The sequence below is a fragment of the Bos taurus genome, chromosome 25 (genome assembly GCF_002263795.3).
Source record: "Bos taurus isolate L1 Dominette 01449 registration number 42190680 breed Hereford chromosome 25, ARS-UCD2.0, whole genome shotgun sequence".
Lineage (NCBI taxonomy): Eukaryota > Metazoa > Chordata > Mammalia > Artiodactyla > Bovidae > Bos > Bos taurus.
This window is the reverse complement of record NC_037352.1, coordinates 17,314,198-17,328,201: the sequence shown is the minus strand read 5'-3', so window position 1 is coordinate 17,328,201 and position 14,004 is coordinate 17,314,198. Positions and strand designations below refer to the sequence as shown.

The 14,004-nt window shown below is 43.4% G+C and overlaps 1 protein-coding gene across 5 annotated transcripts in view; it reads right to left on the bottom strand.

Annotated features, from left to right (window-relative positions):
* The window catches only part of IQCK (IQ motif containing K), a 161,538-nt gene extending 147,587 nt beyond the window's left edge, over positions 1 to 13,951 (bottom strand). For 4 of the 5 annotated variants that reach the window (XM_059881206.1, XM_059881205.1, XM_024984712.2 and 1 more), the window contains exon 1: positions 13,759 to 13,946. In XM_059881206.1, coding sequence (XP_059737189.1) covers positions 13,759 to 13,942 — 184 coding nt within the window. In that variant the 5' untranslated portion in view covers positions 13,943 to 13,946. Of the gene's footprint in view, positions 1 to 13,758 lie in introns of all 5 variants that reach the window. The other variant, NM_001192088.3, reaches the window with a different exon arrangement.
* Positions 13,952 to 14,004: the final 53 nt, after the last annotated feature.

The window sequence follows — 14,004 nt, the reverse complement described above, 5'->3', positions numbered from 1 at the left end:
AGACTAGGTCAAATCATCCAAGCATAGAACCTGATAAACACCATGTCCTTATTCTGCAAAGCTTATATCAAGTCTTATTCTTATTTGAAATTTATAAAAATTATCGAATATCTCTTTTAATAGACTGGTTTTCTTTGGGGGCGGGCAGGGATGTACCTGGTCTGTTTGTGCTCACCATCATATTCCCAAAGAATATGAAGCTGAATGAATATATTTTTTTTTAAGAAAAACTGTGGCCATTCTGCACAGCATGCGGGATCTTAGTTCCCCTACCAAGCATCAAACACATGCCCCTGCATTAGAAGTGCCAAGTCTTAACCACTGGACTACCAGAGAATTCTGAAACTGAATGAATGATGCAATCAATGAATGCATGAACAAAGCAAATATTACAGCAAGTTACTTCTGACTCTTTGTCAATTCACTGTATTTGTGAGAGCCCATTGTGTGCCAGGATCCATTCTATGTCCTGATGTGGAATTCTTTCAGTGCTGCTACTATACAGTGTGCCTCATTTATTCAACCAGTGTACTTAGTGGGCTTTTAGATTGCTTCCAATTTTTCATTATTACAATGCCACTATAAGCATCTTTATACATTATACCATCGATCAGAAAGGAAGTGCTTTTGTAGAATTAACTCTTAGATGTGAAATTGTTCTTTCAAATGAAAAAATGATTTAAATTTTGGGCCAAATTGCCCTCCAAAAGGTTTACAGTAATTCATACTCCTAAACCTGTCTGTTCTTCTCAGGTATAATCTATCTTACACATATATAAATTATATTTTACTTTTATCTATATTTCTTTAACCATTACTTATTTGCCATTTATATTTTTCCCAAGCAGAAATTTGATGGAAAATATACAAACTTTTTCATCATACAACCACGAAAGATATAGTTATGATTCTGCATATGATTCTGCAGAAGTATGGGGAAATAATTAGCTTCAGGATGATCTGATGTTTTTATTTCAAGCCTCTGTAATGTTTAAGAGAATTTGGCATATTTGAGAATTTAACACTGCTATCACTTTGTGATTTCAATTAAAACATAATTGATTAAAGACTGATGCTTTTTACATTGAAAGCTTTATGAATTTGATTAACTTTGTAAAGAGAACTGAAGAAAAATTTGCTGGTTTGGCATTAGAAATTTTTAAGAAAATCAGGTGTATTATGTGTATAAATGTTTACAATCTTTTTAATTTAAATTTATTTAATTAGAGGCTAATTACTTTACAATATTGTATTGGTTTTGCCATACATCAACATGAATCTGCCACGGGTGTACACGTTTCCAATCCTGAACCCCCCTCCCACCTCCCTCCCCATACCATCCCTCTGGGTCATCCCAGTGCACCAGCCCCAAGCATCCTGTATCCTGCATCAAACCTGGACTGGTGATTCGTTTCTTATATGATATTATACATGTTTCAATGCCATTTTCCCAAATCATCCCCCCTGCCCCCCGCCTCTCCCACAGAGTCCAAAAGACTGTTCTATACATCTGTGTCTCTTTTGCTGTCTCACATACAGGGTTGTCGTTACCATCTTTCTAAATTCCATATATATGCATTAGTATACTGTATTCAGCAGATGAATGGACAAGAAAGCTGTGGTACATATACATAATGGAGTATTACTCAGCCATTAAAAAGAATACATTTGAATCAATTCTAATGAGGTGGATGAAACTGGAGTCTATTATGCAGAGTGAAGTATGCCAGAAAGAAAAACACCAATACAGTATACTAATGTTTACAATCTTTTAGTTACTTAAGCTTATAAACTGGATTCCAGGTCTCTCCCACTTTTCAAGTTTGCTTTTTGCACTTCACTTTGACAAAAGATCTACCTGTGTTCACTAACCAAAATTAGTCCAAAGAGCATTGTTGTTTTTATGAGAAAAGATGAAAACTGAAAAAGAACATTCAGTTTGTTGTGCAGTGAACTGTTGTAGAGGAAGTGTGTACCCCAAGCAGTGGAGTTCAGTTCAGTTCAGTTCAGTTGCTCAGTCGTGTCTGACTCCGCGACCCCTTGAACCGCAGCACATCAGGCCTCCCTGTCCATCACCAACTCCCGGAGTTTACCCAAACTCATGTCCATTAAGTCGGTGATGCCATGCTTCTTCCCTGGGACTACACTGAACTCAGCATCAAGCTGCCATAGCTTTGAATTCTCTGTGAACACTGTGCTTTTTCTCGATTTATTTTATGCATCCTTTAGCAAAATGTGACCTAAGGTATAATTACTTCTTCACTTATGCCGTTTTGGCTTCTGAAAGGTTGCATAGGAATTCTCTCTACTTTTGGATAGCAGGGGAAACCTGAAATTGTTAGGAGAATTTGATGTTACATATTTGTTAAACAAACAGTAATCCAAGAACAAATAAAAGTAGATGTTCATTTTACACAATGAAGGCAACATTATGCAAGAGGCAGAGCAGAAACAGCCTGTAACTCTGTTGGTGGAACAGAACCCTTGCGCTCAAATTGGATCCTGCTCCCCACCCTGCCATGCTCGAGGGATGTGACATAATGAAATGTCTTTATTGCTCAGGCCACTATTGGTAGGGCTTTCTGTGATTTGCAGCTGAACATGTTTCTAACTGAAACAGCCATTAAAATGCAATGTTCCCCAACAGTGGCCTACTGGAAATGGATGAACCAGGAAGGTGGAGGCTGGAAGTGAATCCAGTGAACACTTGGCCAGCATACACTGTGGTAAAGGGCTGAGCAAGGTGCTGGAGGGACAGATGAAGACGGCAGATGAGCTGGTTTGGTGAGGGGATGGATGGTAAGAGCCAGCAGTTACGAGGTGTGAAAGCAAAGTTGTAGAGGGCTGCACTCAGGAAGCACCAAGAAGAGGCTTCAAAATCAGTGTGAAGAATAATAGAAGGCTTTCCAGAAGAGAGGTCACTTGGGCTTGAGTCTTAAAAGATAAAGATAGAAGAAAGCAGAGATTGTCCAGTGAGAGGCAAAGCTTGTGCAAAGGCTCAGAGGAATGGAACAGCACAGTGTGTTGGAAGGCATGGTTTCCTATGGCTAAAGGTACACAGCACAGGACAGTGGTACTGGGGCTTAGTCACTTGCCAGGAGAGCTTATTTAAAATGCAGAGCTTAGGGACTCACCCCCAAGGAACAGGGGTGAGTCATCACACCAAAGGAACTTGCACATTAGCAAGTGTCTGGGAGATTGTGACATAGGTGCCCCAGGTCTACCTTTCGAACCACGCTGGTGTGTTGCTTAAGGGCTTAAACTTGAATGTCGCACATATCCGAGTTGGAGTCTGATTCCACCACTCACTTGGGGCAAGTTTAAGCTCTCTATGCCTCAATTTCCTTATCTGTTTAAACCACCAAGTTGCTATGAGGTTTAGACAAGAGGAAAATCAAGCACCTAGCACAGTGCCTGGCACATAAAGGGCAGCTCTGTAAATGTTAACCATTAGGATGATTCAGATAAATGATAGGTGATGAACCTAAAAAAAGAGAGACAGAGACCAAATTATTGTTTTTTGATTTTCTTTATTATTGGCTGGGTCTTCGTTGCTTCGAGGGCTTTTCTCTAGTTGCAGTGAGCAGGGGCTACCCTCTGGTTGCGGGGCGCTGGCTTCTCGTCGTGGTGGCTTCTCTTGCTGTGGAGCTCAGGCTCTCGGGCCCATGTGCTTCGGCAGTTGCGGCACGTGGGCTCAGTAGTTGTGGCTTCCAGGCTCTAGAGCACAGGCTCAACAGTTGTGGCTCATGGGCTTACTTGCTCCACAGCACGTGGGATCTTCCCACATGTTCGATCAGGGATGGAACCCATGCCTCCTGCCCTGGCTGGTGGATTCTTTACCACTGAGCCACCAAGGAAGTCTGAGACCAAATTATTAAAGGGCTTAGATGTTAAGCTAAAAAGCTTATATTCACCATGAAAGCTGTGATAATCATTCTAGGTCATGGGATGATGTGATCAGATTTTGAGAGAGCTTCTTGTGGAAAGATAGTCTGGAAGGAAGCCCTTCCCAATTATAAAGCTACAGCAGTGATCTAAACAGGCAGTGGTAAGGGCCCATGAGAACCAGGGGGTGGGGAGTTGGGGCTCACAGGAGATGTGGAGTCAGTAGGATCTATAGGGATTAGAGAATCAATGCAGGGACCATGAAAAGTGAAAGGGACGCATATAAGAGGAACTGCTGATTTCTGAACTGGCAGTCTATGATGGAAAATAATTGTTGGTGTCTTGAACAGTGCCTGGGGTCAATGCCTGGCCCAACACGGGTAGATATGATGACTGACGTATGAGAACGATTTCATCAGAGCCGTGAAATAGGAGCTGATGGGCTTATAGAGGAATGGGAATGACAGCGGTGTTGAAATCAAGCAAGACTCTATGGTATTAGCCCACCATCTCCTCCACTTTCCTTCTGTTTGTGGACAAACTTTAGCCAAAAAATAATCAGAGAAGTGAGAAAATGCAGAAACGGAGGAAAGCAGTCCAACAAAACTAAATAATAATGGTTTAGTCATTAAGCGTAGTCAGGGACCTTTAGTTCCATCTCAAGAAGGACTATAGATAATATTCTGACCCATATTCTGTAAGCTGTCTTACAAGTACTGATATACCCACCACGCAGGGGAAGAAGTTAACTATATGATGACCAGACTGCAGCCATAAGCTGCCACAATTCCAAGAACTGACCTCAAGCAAATGGGAACAAACCGACCCTGGAACTGAAGATTAACTGTACTCTACCAAACAATCAAGATGATCCTGGCCTGACCACTGGTGACCAATTTCAAGATGACTGTCACAGCTGATTGTGCTATTTCTGCATGTAGCCCTCTCCCTCAGCCTACTGGTTGGGCAGGGGTGGGGGGCAGAGGTAGGGAGTTGGCCTTTGGACAGGAGTCTGCCTCCCCCACGGCCCCCACCCCCCACCCACAGGCTGCCAGCATCCAAAATAAAGCATACTTTCCTTTCCACCAAACTTGCCTCTTTATTGGCTTTTGAGTGATGAGTAGCCAGACCCCACTTCTGGTGGCAGTGCAAACAAGAGTTCTTTTTGGAAGTTCAGCTGAGAGGGCATGAGGGACAGACAAGAGCTAGAAGACGACAGGGGCCAAGGGAGAGGCTTTCCCCAAGCTAACTGACTACAGGATGCTTGGAGGGAAAAGCCAGCAGTGGAGTTAAAAGATGTAGGAGAGATGAGTGATAGAGCAGGATCCGAGGACACCAAGAGGAAGGTACCAAAGCACAGATGCAGGGCTGAGCTGTGTGGGAAGCGAGATAAATACTTCTTCTGTGTATGCAGACACAAATCTGTCTGCTGGTATTTGCAAGTTGGAGGATTCTCTCCCTACTCCTGATCACCTGCCTAGTTTCAGTGAATGCCTCCTTCATCTGTCAAATGGTTTCACCAAGTCAGAGGAGTGGAGGAAACACTTGGGACCAGCACACGTAGGCAACGTAAGAAGGCGCTGATGGATGCTGCCTGATAAGCACTGCTGACAAGCCATCTGCTGCCATTTTTCTCCAGCTGCTCAGCGGCTGTGCTGGGGGAACAAGCACTGACTCAGAACTGGTCCATGTTGTTACCTAGCAGGTGCCATGAGGGACCTGGTTTCACAAAAGCATTGAGAGCTGAGGCCAGCGACTAGCTTTGGAATGATGAACTAACGGCAATAATGAGGATGCCAATGGCAAAATGATAATAACAGCAATATCAGAATAGAAGACTGTAAGCTCCAAATACTGCACAATTGCACTCATCTCACACGCTAGTAAAGTAATGCTCAAAATTCTCCAAGCCAGGCTTCAGCAGTATGTGAACCGTGAACTTCCAGATGTTCAAGCTGGTTTTAGAAAAGACAGAGGAACCAGAGATCAAATTGCCAACATCTGCTGGATCATGGAAAAAGCAAGAGAGTTCCAGAAAAACATCTATTTCTGCTTTATTGACTATGCCAAAGCCTTTGACTGTGTGGCTCACAATCAACTGTGGGAAATTCTTCAAGAGATGGGAATACCAGACCACCTGACCTGCCTCTTGAGAAACCTATATGCAGGTCAGGAAGCAACAGTTAGAACTGGACATGGAACCACAGACTGGTTCCAAATAGGAAAAGGAGTACGTCAAGGCTGTATATTGTCACCCTGCTTATTTAACTTAAATGCAGAGTACATCATGAGAAACGCTGGGCTGGAAGAAGCACAAGCTGGAATCAAGATTGCTGGGAGAAATATCAATAACCTCAGATATGCAGATGACACCACCCTTATGGCAGAAAGTGAAGAGGAGCTAAAAAGCCTCATGATGAAAGTGAAAGAGGAGAGTGAAAAAGTTGGCTTAAAACTCAACATTCAGAAAACTAAGATCATGGCATCTGGTCCCATCACTTCATGGCAAATAGATGGGGGAAAACAGTGGAAACAGTGTCAGACTTTATTTTTGGGGGCTCCAAAATCACTGCAGATGGTGACTGCAGCCATGAAATTAAAAGACGCTTACCCCTTAGAAGGAAAATTATGACCAACTTAGATAGGATATTGAAAAGCAGAGATATTATTTTGCCAACAAAGGACTGTCTAGTCAAGACTATGGTTTTTCCAGTGGTCATGTATGGATGTGAGAGTTGGACTGTGAAGAAAGCTGAGCGCTGAAGAATTGATGCTTTTGAACTGTGGTGTTGGAGAAGACTCTTGAGAGTCCCTTGGACTGCAAGGAGATCCAACCAGTCCATCTGAAAGGAGATCAGTCCTGGGTGTTCATTGCTAAAGCTGAAACTCCAATACTTTGGCCACCTCATGCGAAGAGTTGACCTATTGGAAAAGACCCTGATGCTGGGAGGGACTGGGAGCAGGAGGAGAAGTGGACGACAGAGGATGAGATGGCTGGATGGCATCACCGACTCAATGGATATGAGTTTGAGTGAACTCCGGGAGTTGGTGATGGACAGGGAGGCCTGGAGTGCTGTGATTCATGGGGTCACAAAGAGTCGGACACGACTGAGCGACTGAACTGAACTGAAATGAAGCTGCAAATAATTTGACTCAGTCTTGGCTAAAACCATAGTTAAAAATTATTAAGTCATAAGCAATCACAAGATTTAATTAGAAGCCTTAGCAGGAAAGACGTTTATTGATACTAATGCAGGTGCTTTTGAAAATAAAAAGCCCTGGATTAGCTGTCACTGGAAAGATGAGAAAACTGAAGAATATTGAAAGTAAGTCATCGTACAGACACACACACGCACAGGACTAGCCAGATAGAATAAAGGTCTTAACACCTAATCTCATTTTCATGAAATTGAGTTTCTGACAGTTCTGTTAGCTGTGATGATTTGCTTTTTAAATGGAGATATCCTTACAAAATGTAATACTTAACCTCAAACAAGCCTGCTTTTCATGTTTGCTGCAAGAAACTGAATTTACTATGTTTGTTATAGAAAATTACATTTGTTAGAATGTTTGTTTTAAGAAACTGGATCTATCATCCATGTTATAAAAATCATTTCAGGGCCTGTGTATATAAACTCACCATCTTTGACCTCATTAACTTATATTTGTAACTCTACCACTTTCTAAGTGACATCAAATTAGCTGCTTTTGAGAGCAACAAAACACTTGTCTTTACCTTCTTGCTACAGGCCTGTGTGACAAAAATAAATTCCATGATTCTAAAACAAATGCAAAGCATGCTTCTTTGTCAATATCAGAACATTTATTGAGCACTTTGTAAATGCCAGGCAGTGCCAAGCACCTTTGCATATGTCATCTTAAGCCATCGTCACAACAGCCCTGTGTGGTAGGTACAAGGATTATCCCCTCTTTGAGTTGTTGAGCAGCTTCCCCAACAAAACACCACTAGTCAATTGCATTGTGAAGAGCTGTTTGCCCTGAAGAAGGGCACACTCCTGGGAAAAGACAGCCGCAATAACAACCTTCTATTGACATTTGAGTGTTTTCATAATGGTACTGTGATTAGCAACTTGGATCACAGCACCAGGAGGGTAAGGACCAAGAGGCAAACGTTACAAGGAAAACATCCAAGATGAAAAAGATTTTTCTAGATACAATGCAATATGGGAGAAGGAATTTAAGCACTGGGTAGGAGTTGAAATAGACTGGAGATCTATTTCATCTATTTCTATGGTCAAATAGATATCTATCACCTCTGAGTCCATTATTCTCTTCTTTCTTTGAATTTTCCACTTCTCTCAACTCACCACTCTCTCCCGCTACCTAGTCCAATATACCGGCACATTCAGTCTTTTCTCCATTCAACATTTATTGACCTGCACTGTCCAATATAGTGGTCATTAGCCACATGCAGCTGTGTTAGCTTATCAGAACTTATTAGAAGCAAAACAAAAAATTCAGTTCCAAGGTTGCACTAATCACATTTCAAGTGCTCAATACCCATCTGTGAAAGTTCTATTGGACAGCACTCTTTCAGACAGTTGAGGTAGTGACGGTAGCCACAAGAATGAAAAATCTGAGTTCCTGACCTTGAGGAGTACACAATCTTAGAGAGGAAAATGGAACATCCAGCATTATTTATTAAGAGTAACACACACTGAGCCCTTGCTGCAAAACGGGCACTTTGCTAAGCCCTTTCGGAAATGGCCCTTTAGCTGCATCCTCCTAACACCAGAAATAGGTGCCGTTATTATCCTTATTTTACTGACAGGATGAGATGCAGGTACATCTTGTTTTACTGTGCTTCACTTTTTGCACTTAGAAGCTGTAGACTTTTTCTTCTTTACAAGTTGAAGATTTGTGGCAATCCCACCTACGTCAAGCAAGTCATTTCTCAACGGTATTTGCTCACTTTGTGTCTGTGTCACATTTTGGGAATTCTCACAATATTTCTAACTTTTTCTTTATTTTGTATTTGTCAAGGTGATATGTGCTCTTTGACATTAGTACTGCAAAAAGACCATAACTCATGGAATACTCAGATGATGGTGACAGCGTTTTTTTTAAGCAATAAAGTATTTTTACTTTTGGCCACCCTGGCTTGTGGGATTTTAGTTTCCCTACCAGGATTGAACCCCGGACCCTTTCCAGTGAAAGCTCGGAGTCCTAACCACTGGACCACCAGGGAATTCCCCAGCAATAAAGTATTTTAAATTAAGACATATACGGAGTGTTTTTTTAGATATAATGCTATCACGCACTTAATAGACTACAGGATTGTGTAAATGAACTTTTATGGGTACTGCTGCTGCTGCTGCTAAGTCACTTCAGTCGTGTCCAACTCTGTGCGACCCCACAGACGGCAGCCCACCAGGCTCCCCCGTCCCTGGGATTCTCCAGGCAAGAACACTGGAGTGGGTTGCCATTTCCTTCTCCAATGCATGAAAGTGAAAAGTCAAAGTGAAGTCGTTCAGTCGTGTCCAACTCTTAGCGACCTCATGGACTGCAGCCTACCAGGCTCCTCTGTCCATGGGATTTTCCAGGCAAGAGTACTGGAGTGGCGTAGGAAGACAAAAAAATTCCTGTGAGTCTGTTTATTGCTGTGGTCTGGAATCCAGTAACTCGGAAGTATGCCAGGTATACTTAACTTGTTCAAGGTGTGTAAAGAGTAATATGGGGCAGCAAGACCAAGGGAACATTGCAGGCCAACAAAGGAAGGTGAGCTAAACACCATTTGGGGATTTTAAGGAAGGTCAGAAGTAGACAGGGCTTCCCTCATAACTCAGTTGGTAAAGAATCTGACTGCAATGCAGGAGATCCGGGTTCGATTCGTGGGTTGGGAAAATCCCCTAGAGAAGGAAATGGCAATCCACTCCAGTATTCTTGCCTGGAAAATCTCATGGACAGAGGAGCCTGGTGGGCTACAGCCCATGGGGTTGCAAGAGTAGAAACGACTTAGCAATTAAACCACCACCACCACAGAAGTAGAGAAGGATTAAAACCAAATCTGTCTAGACCATGGTTGCTCAACACGTGGGCCACAGATTACCTACATCAGAATTACCTGGGGTGCTCCTTAAAAGTGCAAACCTCCTACACCCCATTAGGAGCCCTGTGGGCCGGGCCTGGGGAACTTTGTTTCAAAGAAGCTTCCTGTCTCCATCTCAGTGCTTCTTTCCTGCTCACTAAAGGAGGTTTCATTCTTTCTGGAGTTTTTTCTCTACTCTTCTCCAGTAGCATATTGGGCACCTATGGACCTGGGGAGTTCATTTTTCAGTGTCATTATCTTTTTGCCTTTTCATACTGTTTATGAGGTTCTCAAGGCAAGAATACTGAAGTGGTTTGCCATGGCCTTCTCCAGTGGACCACATTTTGCCAGAACTCTCCACCATGACCCATCTGTCTTGGGTGGCCCTACACGGCATGGCTCATAGTTTCATTGAGTTAGACAAGGCTGTGGTCCATGTGATCAGTTTGATTAGTTTTCTGTGATTGTGGGTTTCATTCTGTCTTCCCTCTGAGGGATAAGGATATGAGGCTTATGGAAGCTTCCTGATGGGAGAGACTGACTGTGGGGGAAACTGGGTTTTGTACTTATGGGCGGGGCCATGCTAAGTAAATCTTTAATCCAATTTTCTGTTGCTGGGCAGGGCTGTGTTCCCTCCCCGCTGTTTGATCTGAGACCAAACTATGGTGGAGTTAATGAATAATGGCAACCTCCTTCCTTGCTGTAAAGAACAATACTACATAGAACCCTAGTATACTAGGTCCATGAATCAAGGTAAATTGGAAATGGTCAAACAGAAGATGGTAAGAGTGAACAGTGAACACTGACATTTTAGGAATCAGTGAACTAAAATGGACTGAAATGGGCGAATTTAACTCAGATGACCATTATATCTATTATTGTGGGCAAGAATCCCTTAGAAGAAATGGAGTAGCCTTCATAGTCAACAAAAGAGTTCAAAATGCAATTCTTGGGTGCAATCTCAAAAACGACAGAATAATCTCTGTTCGTTTCCAAGGCAAGCCTTCAATATCACAGTAATCGAAGTCTACACCCCAATCAGTAATGCTGAAAAAGCTGAAGTTGAACAGTTCTATGAAGACTTACAAGACCTTTCAAAACTGATACCCAAAAAAGATGTCCTTTTCATTATAGGAGATTGGAATGCAAAAGTAGGAAGTCAAGAGATACCTGGAGTAACAGGCAAGTTTGGCCTTGGAGTACAAAATGAAGTAGGGCAAAGGCTAAGAGTTTTGCCAACAGAACGCATGGTTCATAGCAAACACCCTCTTCCAACAACACAAGAGACAACTCTACACATGGACATCACCAGTTGGTCAATACTGAAATCAGACTGATTCTATTATTTGCAGCCAAAGATGGAGAAGCTGTATACAGTCAGCAAAAACAAGACCGGGAGCTGACTGTGGCTCCAATCAAGAACTCCTTATTGCCAAATTCAGACTTAAATTGAAGAAAGTAGGGAAAACCACTAGACCATTCAGGTATGACCTAAATCAAATCCCTTACGATTATACAGTGGACATGACAAATAGATTCAAGGGATTAGATCTGATAGACAGTGTGCCTGGAGAACTATGGAGGGAGGTATGTGACGCTGTATAGGAGGCAGGGATCAAGACCATCCCCAAGAAAAAGAAATGCAAAAAGGCAAAATGGTTGTGTGACCAGGACTTACAAATAGCTGAGAAAAGAAGAGAAGCAAAAGGCAAAGGAGAAAAGGAAAGATACACCCATTTGAAAGCAGAGTTCCAAAGAATAGCAAGGAGAGATAAGAAAGCCTTCCTCAGCAATCAGTGCAAAGAAATAGAGGAAAATAATAGAATGGGAAAGACTAGAGATCTCTTCAAGAAAATTAGAGATACCAAGGGAACATTTCATGCAAAGATGGGCACAATAAAGGACAGAAATGGTATGGATCTAACAGAAGCAGAAGATACTAAGAAGAGGTGGCAAGAATACACAGAAGATCTAGACAAAAAATATCTTCACAACCCAGATAATCATGATGGTTTGATCACTCACCTAGAGTCAGCCATCCTGGAATGTGAAGTCAAGTGGGCCTAAGGAAGGATCAATACAAACAAAGTTAGTGGAGGTGATGGAATTCCAGTTGAGCTATTCCAAATCCTAAAAGATGATGCTGTGAAAGTGCTGCACTCAATAGGCCAGCAAATGTGGAAAATTCAGCAGCAGCCACAGGACTGGAAAAATCTCAGTTTTCATTCCAATCCCAAAGAAAGGCAATGTCAAAGAATGTTCAAACTACCACACAGTTGCACTCATCTCACATGCTAGCAAAGTAATACTCAAAATTCTCCAAGCTGGGCTTAAAGAGTGCGTTTACTGTGAACTTCCAGATGTTCAAGCTGGTTTTAGAAAAGGCAGAGGAACCAGAGATCAAATTGCCAACAACCACTGGGTCATCGAAAAAGCAAGAGAGTTCCAGAAAAACATCTACTTCTGCTTTATCCAACTACACCAAAGCCTTTGACTGCGTGGATCACAACAAACTGTAGGAACTTCTTAAAGAGATGGGAATACCAGATCACCTTACCTGCCTCCTGAGAAATGTATATGCAGGTCAAGAACCAATAGTTAGAACTGGACATGGAAAAACAGGCTGGTTCCAAATTGGAAAGGGAGTACATCAAGGCTGTATATTTTCACCCTGCTTATTTAACTTATATGCAGAGTACACCATGCAAAATGCCAGTTGGATGAAGCACAAGCTGGAATCAAGATTGCTGAGAGAAATATCAATAACCTCAAACACACAGATGACACCACCCTTAGGGCAGAAAGAGAAGAACAACTAAAGAGCCTCTTGATGAAAGTGAAAGGAGTAGAGTGAAAAAGTTGGCTTAAAACTCAACATTCAGAAAACTAAGATCCTGGCATCTGGTCCCATCACTTCATGGCAAATAGATGGGGAAACAGTGGAAACAGATTTTATTTTCTTGGACTGCAAAAATCACTGCAGATAGTGACTGCAGCCATGAAATTAAAAGATGCTTGCTCTTTGGAAAAGCTATGACCAACCTAGACAGCATATTAAAAAGCAGAGACAATACTTTGCCAGCAAAGGTCCATCTAGTCAGAGCTGTGGTTTTTCCAGTAATCATGTATGGATGTGAGAGTTGGACTATAAAGAAAGCTAAGCACTGAAGAACTGATGCTTTTGAACTGTGGTGTTGGAGAAGACTCTTGAAAGTCCCTTGGACTACAGGAGATCAAACCTGTCAATCCTAAAGGAAATGTTCATTGGAAAGACTGATGCTGAAGCTGAAGCTCCAACACTTTGGCCACCTGATGAGAAGAACTGACTCCCTGGAAAAGACCCTGATGCTGGAATGATTGAAGGCAGGAGAAGAAGGGGACGACAGAGGATGAGGTGGTTGGATGGCATCACCGACCGAAGCATCATGAAAATGTGCTTCAGCAAACTCCAGAAGTTGGTGATGGACAGGGAAGCCTGGCGTGCTGCAGTCCACGGGTCGCCAAGAGTCGGACACGACTGCGCGACTGAATCGAAAGGAGTTTTCAGCATCACTGGTTCAGGCCAAGGTCCCGTTTATTCCCTTCTTTCTCTTGCCTTCGACCTGACTATGGATTTAGGCTGGAGGCTGCGCTGCGTAACCTCGGGCAAGCCTCTCAAGAGTCTCAGTTTCCCGGCACATAACACGGGGAGCCCGGCGGGCCCGCGGCGAGGCTGCCTGGAGGCCTCGCACGTCAGCCGCCTGGCGCACAGTAGGCGCCCAGCAAGCGCGAGCCCTGCCGGGCGGCCCGAGTCCCATCCCTCTCGGCCGGCCCGGGCTGCCTACCCTCGCAGATCTGCTCCCACAGGTTCTTGCTGGGTAGGTCCGAAACCTGCACCGGCGAGGCGGGCAGATCGAGGGGCTCGGGAGACACTACGGTCACTGGCGTCCTGGCAGTGATGGACGACTCGTTGGAGACTGTCCCTTCCAAGCGCTGGGCGGTTCGGCCCACAGGTCCGGGCGCCGCCATGGCCGCCGTTTCCACGGCAACCGCGCGCCCAAAAAGGCCGCGACCCGGAAGAAACCGTCTCT